The 14,902-nt window shown below is 41.7% G+C and overlaps 1 protein-coding gene across 1 annotated transcript in view; it reads left to right on the top strand.

The window, feature by feature from the left end:
- Nucleotides 1-14,902, top strand: part of PAK5 (p21 (RAC1) activated kinase 5) — a 91,927-nt gene that overhangs the window by 41,876 nt on the left and 35,149 nt on the right. Inside the window, exon 3 of the mRNA XM_063125863.1 lies at nt 4,036-4,821. Within this exon, the coding sequence (XP_062981933.1) occupies nt 4,036-4,821 (786 nt within the window). The remainder of the gene's footprint in view (nt 1-4,035; nt 4,822-14,902) is intronic.

Below are 14,902 nucleotides of genomic sequence, written 5' to 3'. Positions count from 1 at the left end.
GGCACCCACCCTCAGGTACACACACTCAAACTCTGCAGACCATGGGATAGGGTATCACTACCCCTGAAATTTCTCATCACGGAAATGGGATGCATGCAACAATACTTTTGAGTATATTACTATGACCATGAATCTACAGAGTTTCCAACCATGTTTGGGCACTTTTTTGAGTGGTGAAGAATTCCATGGGCAGTGGTGCCTGAGTTTGGTTTCCTTTGGAGGAGAGGTCATTGTGAATATTCTGTCCTATATGGAGCCCTTTGTGTCTTTATTTATTTATTAATTTAGAACCTGGCTTGAATTTTTCAAACCATCCTCCCAATTAAATGGGATCAGCAATTTCCCAGGAAAATATTGCCACCACCTTGGAGTTGGGCAAGGCGCAATTAGTGACTGGCACAAGCCCGTGTCATCAATGGTCCATGCCAGCTACTACTAAAGGTCTTTGCACATCTACAGCTTGGCTCAGGGCCAAGAGAGGGAATGTGCCTGCAGAATTCCTCCATCTGGAAGCAAGGGGGAGATTTGAACATCCCAGCATAAGGCAGAAATGAAAGACAGCAGTGCCCCCGAGGGAAATGATGCATTTGTGTGCAGAGCAATCTCCTGCTTGCAAAGGGTCCTCTCTGCTCAAATGAGCAGAGAGAATCCACAAGAACAGGCAAAAGAATTGAAGCTCTGTAGCCAAGGAAGAGAAGAAGATCCCCTTCTTTGAAGCATAAACACAGGGAGAATATTAAATCAGCACTTGTATCAGTGCCACACAAGGGAAGCGGATGTCTCTTGGGCACTTCAGTCTCCCATTAAATTATGAAGCATTTCATTTTCAATCGTGCTGTTTTACGAGGCGATAATTAAATATGAATAACACAGAACCATCCTGTCAATGAAAGACGAGCACATCATGAAACACGTCTGTGTCACTGAATGGCTTCAAAGTCACAAGGAAGCCGGTTGGCACACGCTTCTTTGACCGGTCTTTATTAGAATCCACATCTGCAAAGTAGCAAGCTGGACTCCTCATTGCACACAGAAATCAGTACAAGGATCTGTGACAGGTCAATGTTGCTGGGCATTTACTGCACTGACGGATTTAATTGTCATAGATGAATTGGCCAAAAACGTTGAGCCAGGGTGGAATCCATGTGGAAAAAAATATTGATGCTTAGAGACTGGGGGATCAGAAACTAACTTGTATTATTTATCTAGTTGTTGTCCCCAAACCAATAAACTATGGACTCCTCTACCATAAAATAAGACAAGGAACTGAGAATAAAATGGCCTGTATCGTACTGCCCTTATACAAATCGATGGTGCGACCACACTTAGAATACTGTGTACAGTTCTGGTCACCACACCTAAAAAAGGATATTATAGAGATGGAAAAAGTGCAGAAAAGGGCAACGAAAATGATCAAGGGGCTGGAGCATCTCCCCTACAAGGGAAGGTTACATCAACTGGGATTGTTTAGCTTGGAAAAAAGGAGACTAAGGGGAGACATGATAAAGGCATACAAAAGGATGCGTGGAATGGAGAATGTGGGCAGGTAGACATTTTTCTCCCTCTCTTAAAATACTAGAACTCGGGGTCATCCCATGAAACTGATTGGTGGGAAATCCAGGACAAATAAAAGGAAGTACTTCTTCACACAGCGCATAGTTAAATTATGGAAGTCACTGCTATAGGATGTGGTGATGGTCACTAATCTGGATGGCTTCAAAAGGGGGTTGGATAAATTCCTGGAGGCAAAGGGTATCCATGGCTACTAGCCCTGATGGTTGTGTGCTACTTCCAGTATTCTAAGCAATAAGCCTGTGAGCACCAGTTGCTGGGGAACATGGTGGGAGGGTGCTGTTGCACCATGTCCCGCTTTGTTGGTCCTTGGTCAACAGCTGGTTGGCCACTGTGTGAACAGAGTGCTGGACTACATGGACCCTTGGTCTGATCCAGCAGGGCTCTTCTGATGTTCTTATGTTCTTAAACATATCTACGGCCGCCACCAGGTTCCGGGAGCAGGGCCTCTGAAAAGCGCTCAATTTCCCCATCATGCTGATGGCTTTTATATTAACTTTAGTTCTTTTAGATTAACTTTGAATTCTCTGTCAATACTTGTAAGCACAGCTTGCTAATTAATGGGATACAATGTTGATTGTCCAATATCTTCAGGTTAAGGTAAGAAGCATTCCTCTCCATCACTCTGTTCACAGACACCTCAATCCTCAAACACACAAGTCAGTTTCACTGAAATTAATTGGAAGGAAGGTCAACAAAAGATTGATTAAATTAATGCTTATCCTACGATCCATGCCTTTGTCACCTTTGAATTAGATATCTGTCAAATTCATGTCTGCCTCAGTCCAAGACAGGGTGAACCATTTTTTTGGGGGGGGGGGATTGTTCAAATATCCAACATGAAACTGGAGTTGTTTGTTTGTTTTTAAGGCAATTCTCCAGATCAGGGACAATAAAAAGGTATTTCAGAGGTGGCACTTTTTAAAAAAACAATAGGCACAATCCAGTCTTAAACATTTTTAATATTTCAATTCCACACACATCTCCCCAGAAGTAAGTCCCATGGAGTTGAATAGACCTCACTCCCAGGTACGTGGATATAGGACTAAAACCTATGTTGCACTCACTTAAGTGAGAGATATTTAGGCTCCAATCCTATATACACTTTCCTGGGAATAAGACCCATTGAACTCAGTGAGACTTACTTCTGAGTAGACACGTCTAGGATTGTACTGTTAAGCATATGCTTAGTTCTCCTGTTGAATCAACCCTGGTGATTTTAAGGATTGGGTATGTTTATGTTTTGTATCAACTACACATGGCTTATCTTTGTTCTTAATATCGTCCCCCCATTTGAATAGCAAATGGTCTGTCTTACCCAGCCTTATAAACACTGCATTATATCAGAACATCAAGAGATACCAATTCTTAAGAGTTTTACCAGACTGCTTCCGAATGCTGTTGTTTTGCTCTTTTATTTGCCACACCATACAGGTCATTGTGTTGCAGGTTGTATTAGTTCAACAACACTTTTTTTAAAGGTTCCCAGAGAATTTTAGGATCAGATAAGATTTCTAAGGTTATTGTATGGTGGATGGGTCCACCAGACTGAAATTATTCCCATACCTCTATTTCAGTGTTGCCCAATCAGGCAAAAACCAACCAACCAACCAAACAGCAGCTGTTTCACATTCCCTGGCTACGCATAAGTTTGACATGGTCTAGATCTACACTACTGCTTTATAGTGGTATTGAAGTGCACTGATAACTGTTGGGCTGCAGTACACAAGCTATATATCGCTATATCCAAAATACCACAACAAATAACATTGTGTGTCCTACAAGGTATGAATGTGCAAGAGGGATATAGCAAGAGGGATGATGGGAGTTGGAGTCCAACGACAACAACTGGATGGCTACAAGCTTCCCACCCCTGCTTTAAATGGAGATGTTGAGGGTTGAATCCTAGATGACCCATTCTGGCCCTTTGAGAGGGCAGCAAATAATTCTAGCCCAGCTTGAGATACTATGACAGTTGCATAGAGGAGGAAAAAACATCTGGAGTTCTCTCTCTCTCTCTCTCTCTCTCTGCCTTGATAGTCTTACTTTCAATGATCTTTTGTGGAAAATATAAAGTGCCCGGTAATAAGCAGTCCACCGTTTGCTATGCCATTCCCCATAACAACCTATATAAATGAATCCAAACTGGGGAAAGATTTATTTTCATTCAGTCATATGCCAACAAACTGAACGTTAGCTTTGCCTGGACATGATTCAGACTAACATCAAATGGCAATTTATTATAATAGTCTACAGTTGTGTATAGAGTTTGCAAGAGGATGCAATAATGCATCTCGAGGGGAAATTACATTTTTGTCCTAAAATGTTAGATTTGATAGAAGGACGCTGCAGACTGTCAGTATGTTCCTTGCAGTGTCATCGAAATTGCTCTGCTCAATAGTTTTATCGCTGTGACATTAAATCTAAGGCGGTCTTTAATCAAAAGCTATCTTCTGTTCCCAGACCATCGTTAGAGGAAATAAACCTTGCAAGGATACTTCAATCAATGGCCTGCTCGAAGAATTTGACAATATCTCTGTGACGCGTTCCAACTCCCTTCGGAAGGAGAGCCCTCCCATCCTGCACCTGGGACACCCGAACCATGTCGAAATCCACCAGAAGGAAAATGGCTACATCACATATTCTCAGTATTCGAGCGAGTCAGAGACGGCCGCGGACTTCCTTGCTGACAAATACAGGGACAAAACTATTCATGGGGAAGAACCAGACAGATACTTGAAAGGCAGCTGCACTGCCAAACAGAACGGACACGTGGTGAAAATGAAACCCAGCGAAATGTATTTTTCGGAAGCAAAGCCCCTGAAGTCCGACATCTCTAGGTTCTTGCCAGATTATCCTGCCCATATGGAAACGAAAAGTAAACTGAATGAGTTTGGTGGTCTGAAGCTGGAGTATCAGAGGGCTCCTAGTGGATCTTCTCTGGATTACAAAGAGTCTTTCCATTACACACCTACTAGAACTTCCCTTCACAGCCAATGCTCAAGAGAGAGGCTAGAATACAGTGACAGCGACTGGGCCAAGGATGATTATGACAAAAGACCAAAGTCATCCTATGTAAACCAGACAAGCCCTCAACCTGCCATGAGACAGAGGTCCAGGTCAGGCTCTGGTCTGCAAGAGCCAATCATGCCCTATGGAGCACATGCTTTTAAGTCCAATCAGCAAGGCTATTCGTATAGTTCATATACCTACCCTCGATTGTCAGAAACAGCAGCAGGCATTCCAAAGGTAAACTTTTACAGGTCAACATTTTCAACGTTGTGGTCATTTCAGTATTTAGAGCTCAACGCCTATTTTGCGCTCTAGTATGGTCCCAGTATTTCAGTTCTCAAGAAGCGCTTGTTTCTGCTGTTGGTATCACACAAAGAGGTGAAAGGTAGGAATGGGGGGAGAACTTACTTCATTTGCACTGAACCACAACGCAAATCAGAATGCAGTTCTGCTTTGATATTTGCACTTTTCTGGATTTTGCAGTGCAGTTCTCTGCTCAAAAAGGGCATTAAAAATGTATCATATTAGGAAGAAAGTACACACAAACATTTTAGTGAAAACAACATACAAAAATGCATTGTTTAGGGGAATGTGCTTGCAGAAAAAGTGTATATCAGGCAAAACTTCATTGAACTGTGTATTTTAGGAGAAATGCACATGGAAATGCCTATGATTTTCCATGCACCCTTTTAAAAAAACAACCAATGTGGAATCATGACAAAACCAACCTATGGTTAGAAAAATGAGGAACTGAATGAAACTGATATAGCAGATACATCCAGGGCTGAGCAACTTGTGGTCATCCAGATGTTTTGACCTAAAACTCCCATCCCTCAGCACTGCTTATTCTGGCTAAGGCTGATGGGATTTGGAAGCTAAAACACCTGGAGGACCATGCGTTGCCAATCCCTGCAGTAGATCCTGAACAGTTTATTCCACAAGGAACACCAAGACTTTCACAAGGCATTGTTCAAAGCCTTCTTCCATGAGAAGGATTTGAGTGCATCGTAATCCATGCAACCTTCTCAAAATTACCTCTCTTATTTGTGTGTTGTGTTTCAAAATAAATGCTGCAAATTCAGTTTCATCAGCCTGCTGCAACTGATTCTTGATGGGGCTTCCATAAGAATAGTGTTTTGCATCAGAAAAACGGAGGTCCTCCTTAATAAAGGCGGTGATTTCACTGCCATTCTTAAGATTAAATTAAGTAGTTCATCGTGATTCTTTCATTGAGTATATGTGATTGATTTTGGCATTCACCTCCAGAAAAACAAGCAGCCCAACTCTGTAACCTTAACAAACCCCCTGTATATTTTTGAGAGACATCCCCCTCACCTCAGGGCCATTCCAGAATTTTAGCAATTTCACATTTCTAGACTGATTTGTTCACATCACCAAGGGCAGAAGATGCACAGAGAACACTACAGCCTAAGTGTTCAAACATGCACAACATATGTCACAATTCCCTATTCCACAAATTATAGCTGAATGCTGTTGCTGAATTTAGTTTATTTTATGTGAAGGCCTGGTGGAGGGACAGAAAAATCCAGGAAAAAAAAGTGGGGGATTTTCAGGGTTTTCCAAAGGAATGTTTTTGTGTGTGATTTTTAGAAAAAAATGGAAAAAATTGAACTATTTTGGATTATGGTTTTTTCTTTCTTTCAGAATTTAAGACGGCATGTTTATATATTGTCAGCCAGCCTTTACTCCCTCCAAAGCATTTCTGAAAGCTATTTAATAAGAAGGCATGTACAGAGAGACTAGAGAGATAAAATGTCTGGAAATAACGGAGCCATGGGGAGGCAACGTTTTTCTTTTCTTTTTTTAATCCTTTCTGTAGACGGGGCTTTATCATGGGGCGAACCCCGGGTTCGTCCTTGTGCATCCACATGACACACAGGAGATCCCGGGATCAGGGAGGGATCATCCCTCCCTTGCCCTGGGATAGAGCCCTACACTTTGGGCCCGGTTTTTCCGCGGTCTTGGGCTGAGCTCGAGACTGCGGAACGTGTGGCCCGTTGCCGCAGTTTGACCTGGCTCCACACAATTCCTCGCGCGGAGCCAGGAGCCGCGCATGGGGGTGCAGCGCTCCTCAGCGCCCATCGGGGGTAGGATGAGGGGAGCAGGGAAATTAAAGTATTTTTTTAAAAAAAACACCTTTCGACGCTCGTGTACTCCTGTCACTTTAAAAACAAACAAAATATGGCAGGCACGACACCTCTCCTCCTGAGGTCGTCGCGCCTCACGTGTAAACGGAGGAGGGATCTCGCGATAATCACTTCACGGGATCCTTCCCTCCTCCATCCTGGATTAAAAGGTATGTCTAGCTAAGGCCTAAGATTCCCAGCATAACTATTTCTTCCGTTCCTAATTACAGTTATTGATGTAATGAATCTTTTACTGATAGACGTTTAGGGACGCTAAAGTAGAGTCACCATATCACAATATGGAAGAAAATAACTGTTCTTGACAGGTTTTATTGAGCAGAGTTCTGTGTTTCTGGGTTTGTTCTGGTTAGATGCTATAGCAGTCAATTAATTTAATTCTAATATAAAATCCACATGTGGGGGGAAAAAACAATGGGTTCTCCCGCCACTGTCACGAGATGCGACAAATTATCCTACTTATGTTTCATGTAAAAAAAACCAAAAAAACTTTGAGGTTTGGGTAGAACTTACTGTCACAGTTTTAAATAAAACTCTCAATCAGGCTTAACCACTAAAGAATGCCACTGCAGATATAAAACCTTTTAACTACTGCAACTAGAATAAAACCTCTCTTCCTAAAAGAAACTCAGTAGCCTGGTTCATATGGGATAGGCATGGGATTGCCACTACCACTGGAGACAACCTTTCAAAATCAACAACAACAAAAGGTATTCATTAATGGAAATAATTTACAAAAAATGAATATAATGTAACTTTTCAAATAATAGGTTGAGATTGCTTAATGGTTCTTAAATTGAGTATGGTTGCTTATGATTCCTAAATGGAGTCTTACCCAGCTAAATAAAATATCAAAAGTTTGTCCTTCAGATCCAATTTCCCTAAGCTCCACCCACAAACAGGAACAGGTTTAGGAAGTTCCCTAACCTTACTTATAAACATTTGTGTGCCGTCCACCAGTCTTCCTCTGCCTCCAGTTCTTCCTGCTTCTTCTGGCTTCTAGGATAATTCAGATGTGTCAGGGACTACTTGCTAAATTTTCCTCTTACAGCATAGAATAGGAAACTAAAATATATTATGTATTACTTGGTTTGCTCACAAAATGATCATGTTTGGTATCTTAATTTTAGAAGTATAATTTATTCAGAAAATAGTTACAAATTTACTGAGTATTTTCAAATTTTTGTAAATATAATTATAATTTCATGAATAAACCAAGTTCTAAATAATATAACTTTAGGAGGATAAAGGCTGTTTTATATTTCTAAAGCAGTCTTCTCCAACCTGTGCCCTCCAGATGTCATTGGCCATGCTGCCTCAGGCTGATGGGAGCTGAAGTCCAAACTATCTTGGGGCAGCACCAGGTTCGGGAAGACCTGCCCTAGAGCAACAACATGACTTTAGATGAGTAAAAAGTGCTACAAAATTAAGTCTTACTTATTTTTCTATATTTTGCCATATGTGTGTGTGTGTGTATATATATATATATATATATATATATATATATATATATATATAGCATATATATATTTGGTAGCAGAAAAAAAAGGGGGTGGTGAACAGTATTGTTTCTTCATGACTTCAATTTTCCAGACATTTTACATCTCTAAATCAAGTAGTTAAGTCCTCAGCTATGCAGAAGCGTTTTGGACCAATTGGCTGAAGACTTTTGTTTTCCATTACCTCTGCAACAAACCTATTGAACTCAGGACTATTTGAGAGCAGGAACTAGTTTACCTGTCATGAACCTTCTAGGTTTGGACAATCTGAGCTGATTCTGGGTTGTATCCAATGTTAGGCCTTAGCTAGACCTAAGGATTATTTATCCCAGGCAAATGGAGGGGTCATCCCTGCCTGCTCCCAGGATCCCCTGTGTGTCATTTGGATACACAGGGATGATCCCAGGACAGTCCCGGGATATAGGCCTGGTCTAGCCATGGCCTCTGTCACACTTAGAGGAGACCCATTGAAATGAATGGGACTCAAATCAGATTTAGATTGAATAGAACCAATTGGATACAAACCTGTACCCATAAGAACATAAAAGGTACCCTGATACATCTGAGCAAAGGTCCAGCTAGTCTTGTTTCCACCGCCTCAGAAGACCACAATTGATAGATGGAGGCTGCAGCCCTTGTCTGCTGCATACCAGCTCTCTTCCACTACCACCACCACCTGCAATAACTGGCATTCAGAGATATACTGCCTCATTGAAACCCTAATGTTGGCTGTCACAGCTAATAGCCCTTGATAGTGTTAAACAAATTCTGCCTCCACCAATTTGTCTAGTCCTCCTTTAAAGCATCTAAGGGCTAAACTACACACCACATTGAATATGTAGTATGGCACCAGTGGAGTTTTTCTTCATCTAGTCCCTAGGATGGAGGCATATTTAGGGAGCGTGGAGTGGCTGACTAAGAAGGTTTAAGCCCATACACAGTGGTCCCAATCCAGATGAGGGCTCTGTGAGCTTACACTGAGGTAAACAAAACTGTGGAGATCAGCTGCACACAACATATTTAATAGCAAATCCCATATATCTGTTAAGTTTTGTGCAGAGTAGTGCCTTCTTTTGTCTCTTCTGAGCCTGTTCCATGTTTCCGTTCAGCCCTTGATGAAGCGCAGTAGTGCAGCTACGTGACAATTTCAACCCAGGCTGAACCATAGTCAGCAATGCCTGCTGAGAGCCCATCTTCATTTCTATGCCCTAAAACACCCGTGTGAACCAGCTATGGAGTCGTAAAATGGCACTTTGTTCAATTTAACTGAACATGTCATCTCCAGGAGGGAGGGGGGATGGCCACTGTCTGTTTTGGGGAGTTACTCCAGAGGGATGTCAATTGCCACCTACCCAGATAGGTTGAGTTTCAGTGCCTTCATCTGCATTAGAAGCAGTGTTAGTTCACTTTCCCCTGCAGCACCCTCTCACACCTAGTTCCTTTGAAGACTACCAAATTGATGGATGTGGTTGTGGTTGCTGCATTCCCATTCTAATGACTTCTTAAAGCATCAGGGAACATCCACTTCTTAGCAACTAAAAGTGCAATCTGGTGCATGTCTACTCAGAAGTAAGTCCCACTGAATTCAGTGAGACTTACGACCGGGTAAGTGTGTCTAGGATTGCAGCTGAAAAGGCGTTTTGTGCCGGAGGGAGAATGTCTGTTTTTGAGTTACATTAAGGCATGGCAATACAGCTGCTTCTGTGACAGCCTGTTCCGTTTCACTGCTGTGATTTTGATGGATTTCTTGTCAGAACTTAATCTGCTCTGTTGACCTGGACCTGAGAATCTGATTTCCCCCCTCCCCCAACCCCCGTGCACGCTCTTCTCCGGTCTTTAAAAGGATTTCCTTTGTGAGATGTCATCAATCTATATTTATATTTTAATTAAACCTAAGAAAGAGAAACAGACAATGAAACAATACCTAGTGCATGCTGTTGATGCAATCTCGCCACACTCTTGATATCTATGCTTGGACCTCATGACAATGAAGATGTGCCAAGTTTGCTTAGTGGCGTTTTGTTATGCATGTCATAGAAAGCAGAAATGGGAGCATCTTGAGCAAAATGTATGCATGAGTACATTTGTACAAAAGCGTGTTTGTTTTACATTTTTCTTAAACCTGTCTCTTGTAGTCTATCATGCAAAATCTATATCTATCTATCTATCTGCTGCTAATATTCATTAAAATAAATTTCAAATCACTAACATGGAAAGATAATTAACCTGTATCTAATATCTGAGCTGCCTGGATCGTTATCAGAGTGATAAGACTTTCACAGGGGTGAGGGAATTACAATCCATCCTGTTCTCAATATCACACTTAATATTTGCCAAAAGCTTTCTTATGAGGAGAACCTATAACCCTGAACATTTAAAAGGCAGGTTCCTGGAGGAGGAGTGGCAGAGATTCATACTATGAGAATTCCAGTGGTTAGAAAGAAACAGAGCAGGCAGCTGCTATAACTTATCAAGCAATTAATATTTTTTAAGCATGGCAAAAGATCAAAGGGAGCCTCTCAGGCCCTGAAGTTGGATTTAAAATCTGCTTTCCGTGAGAAGAAGGAACCTTCCACTAGGAATGGGCGAATGTTCTCTGTGCAGACAGGAAAATTGCACAAACTGAAATTCAGACAAATTCCCCCAAGTTTGCAGATATCCTAATTTGCACAAATATCCTAATTTGTGCAACTGAGCTGATTCAGTCTACAGGGGAGATTTTCTCAAGTAAGGAAATTTTCACAAACACAAACTACAAAAGTTGTGGAAATCTAACTTGAGCAAAGGTCCAGCGATTTGTCAACGTTTTGGGCAGGCAAATGCTTGCGTTTTCAATCATGTTTGGGGGTTCAAACAGGGCATGCTCACATGTTTTGTGAGCAATAATGAAATCCTCATACATCCCTACCTTCCGTAAGAAGAAGGGCTCCAATAATGAAAGGTCCCTCCATCCATTTTTTTTCAGATTGCCTCTCTGCCCCACAAACACACATACCATAGCTCATCCCATTCAGCAATTTCTTCTGATGCTGTGGAGTATTTTCAGGAGGCTGGAGGGGTTGCCATGGGAAGGAGAGAACAGGGAGGTCCACTTAAATCTGGATTCACTCTAATGTGAGAAGTCATATGACACAGCAACTTTATATAGGTTAAGCAGATATAGATCTGACCACTGCCTAGATGGGAGTCCAGATGGGAGTCCCAGGCACACAGCTTTGAGATCCATCACGGAAGGCACATAGGAGATAAAACAGCTTCTTCATGACAAGCAGCCCTTGCCATAATTCCCATTTGTGTAGGAATCTAGTCAACCACTGCCAGAGATGTGCATAGCCCAGCCTTCCCCAACCTGAAACCCTCCAGATGTTTTGGACTTCAGTCTCCATCAACCTTAGCCAACATAGCCAGTGATGAGGATTGCTGGGAGATGTATTCCAAAACATCAGCAGGCAAGAGGTTGGGGAAGACTAGCATAATCAATGCATGCTTGTTTGTGACCATACAATACTGTGCAGAATTGGCCTTCATTTCTAGGTTTAAAAACTTCATGTTGTCATGGGTGCAGAGAAAAGTTTGAAAATTGATAGGTGATATTGGCTGCAAAGGAAACTAGGTGATACTCGTTGCAAAGAAGACTAAGAAAACAGAGGGCAACTTTTTTGTTGATCACAAGGCAAATCTCTTTGGCTAAATAACAGCCTATCCATCCAGCCACACTAACCCAGTTTGCATGTAATGGTGGCAATTCCTGAGTTATTTAACCCAGGAATTGTCATGGGTTCAGGAAGCAGCAACCCACATGCTCATCACTTCCATTTTTAATTAATAACCCAGGAAACCAATTCCAGGGTTGTTCCATGACATGTGAATCTGGAAAGTGTAGGTTAACTCTAGGTTAAACAACCCACAGTTATCCCATGAACTGCAGTGTTTGTTGTTGGGTTAATTCTGGGTTGTTTAATTCAGAGTTAACCCACAGTTTCTAGATTTGCACATCATAGAAGAACCCAGGAGCGGGGTGTTGCTGGGTTGTTAACTGAAAACTGAAGCCACGGGTGTGTTGTTCATCACTTCCCTTGCCCAGAGGAATTCCTTGGTTAAACAAGCTAGGAATTGTCACCGTTATGTATGAACCAAGTCATAGAATGATGTATGCTGTTATTAGTCTATGTTGCTTAGGGTTTTTTTTATGAGATACTGCTCAGTGTTGCTGACAACAGTACTTGTGATCATATAGACCAGCCTTCGACAGCCTGGTGCCTTCTCAGTGTTTTTGACTACAACCCTCATCAACCCCAGACAGCATGGCCAGTTGTCATCCAAAACATTAGGAAAGGGCCAGGTTTGACAAAAGCTGAAATAGACCGATGGAGAGATCTAGGGAAAACCTCTTATGTAGCCAAGCTGTCATTCTCCCATGTACAATTATAAAGGTCCTCCACTAGTGGAAAAGTCAGAGGAATAGCCATCTATGCACTTAATTTCCAGGAACAGTCAGCCTTCCATGATCCTTATAGCATGGATAAAATCCCCAGTGAACTTACATCCTCTCCCTCTTTTTTGTTTTTGATTCTTGTGAGAACAAGTTCTTCCTAGCAGGCTGAATTAATTTGTGGCCATACTCATTTTGTGTGTCTGCCGCTTGTGTGAGGATTTGCTGCCCTAAGATGCAGTCGGTGGTTCCAGCGGTCAGCATTTTTGGAGCTGTTAGAAGCACTCCGTTGGGGAGGGGGGACGAATCCGGCAGTTCTCCACTTCAGAAATGCCTTCTGAGCGCCAGCGAAAGCTTCTCCCCCATCAAAGCTGGCAAAGAGATGAAAAGACAAGTGAGTCCGCTGAACGCAGGAGGATGCCGGATGCCCATCTAATTCTGTACTTTGAATCCATCTTCCTCTGCTGAGCAGACCTCAGTCTCAAACACTCCCTCGCCATGCAGCAGCCTGCAGTGACAAATTGGTGCTGCAGCAAGCTTTTCTGTCCCCCTGCTCCCCCTTCCCCAGCAGCCGTAGCATAAAATGGTCAAATGATGTTCCACTGCAGAATTCAATTTCACAGTTCAGTTGGGTCCTTGATTACACTGCCAAATGCAGATTAATGTGCATTTAACTAACATGGATCAGGGAACTCCTGGCTCGCAGCCAGCCCTGAAACTAGCAACGGGAAGAGCAATGTAGAGCTTTATACTTTGTCCACCCCTCTGCTCCACCACTGAAATTGATTGATTAAATAAATTCACGGCTATAATTATTTGTAATTGTGCTACATCATGAGCCTGTGTCTCAGCCCCCCACCCACCCTGGAGATGTTACACACATTATCCCAAGCTCTTTTGCTTCGAACAAAGCTGAAGAGGGTTCTTTATCAGGAATGGCTTACAATTCCTTGGTTCCTTTCTTTTCTTTTTATCCCGCACCCCAAGTAGCTACATTTTGCTTATAAAGACTCAAAAAAGCCTATTTGAGAATGTCAAGGAGAAATGGATAGAATTCCAAGCAAGACATGTCTCAAAATGAAAACCCATACAAAAAAATGCAATAGTCTGAATTCTGAAGGCTCACCATCAAGTTTGATTTAAATCATGTAAAAAAAAAGAGTCATTATTAATGTTGCCTTATAAAGACTCTCTCTGATATAATTCCCTCCAAGTCTGATTCTGGTTTTAGATTAATGCTCATCTATTTTGTGACATTGCAGCTAATTAGCTGGTCATTTTAGAAAATAATTCAGGAAATGGCACCTTGTTTTATATCTAAAATAAAAGCCCTTCTAAAACCTTGAGTGCCCTTCATATGCTCATGTTGTAAATTTTCTCAGGGATGAGATCTCAGTGTGATCATCCAGACTATATTTATTGTTCATCTTTTGTACTATAGCATCACTCCACTCAAATTATGTACATATTATTGATGGCTGTCACAACATATCTATATGTATTACATGTGTGCACACACACCCCTTTGTGCAAATGTAAAAGCGACTGGGGAATTTTTTACTTTGCATATTTACTTTGCATACTCTTCATCGAAATAGCTGGCATGACTGGACCATTTCTCCTATACATCTTGGATATACGTCTTGGATTATGAGTTTATGCAGCAGCACTGTCAACCAATTCAAGATTTTTAATCAATTCACTGTTTTGCTTTCACTCAATTAATCCATCAACCCATTAATTTTATCAATATCAAAATAAAGTTTAAAACATTGTGAATGCCCCCACCTCAAGAAAAGTGGCTTTCTGAAAGTCCTGAAAGAAGGATCCTTGTTCAAGCACACCTTTATTCCATGACATCTCCAGTTAAAGGGTTTCTGGAAAGACCTCTGCTTTAGAACTTGAAAAACCAACATTCATCAGTCTGGGCAAAACCAAGCTAGATGGACCAGTGGTGTCATCCAGTATGAGGTAGCTTTGTGTCTCTACAGAAAAACATGCATATGAAGATGTTTAATTATTTTAAAATCAAATGTATATAAAATTCCAGAGTTCAAATGCCTTCCAAGTAGGGATGTTGGAGAAGTCTGCAGTGGATTCAAATGAGTTTGGATTTCTGTGAATCTGGCCTGCTGATTCTGCAGTGAACCAGTTTTTCCTGAGTCACACATATTCCAAAGACATGCAGACCTGTTTTTTCCCCTTTTGGGGGAAATTTGTGC

Source organism: Elgaria multicarinata, chromosome 4 (genome assembly GCF_023053635.1).
Source record: "Elgaria multicarinata webbii isolate HBS135686 ecotype San Diego chromosome 4, rElgMul1.1.pri, whole genome shotgun sequence".
NCBI classification, from domain to species: Eukaryota; Metazoa; Chordata; class Lepidosauria; order Squamata; family Anguidae; genus Elgaria; species Elgaria multicarinata.
This window is presented reverse-complemented; position numbering and strand designations above follow the sequence as displayed.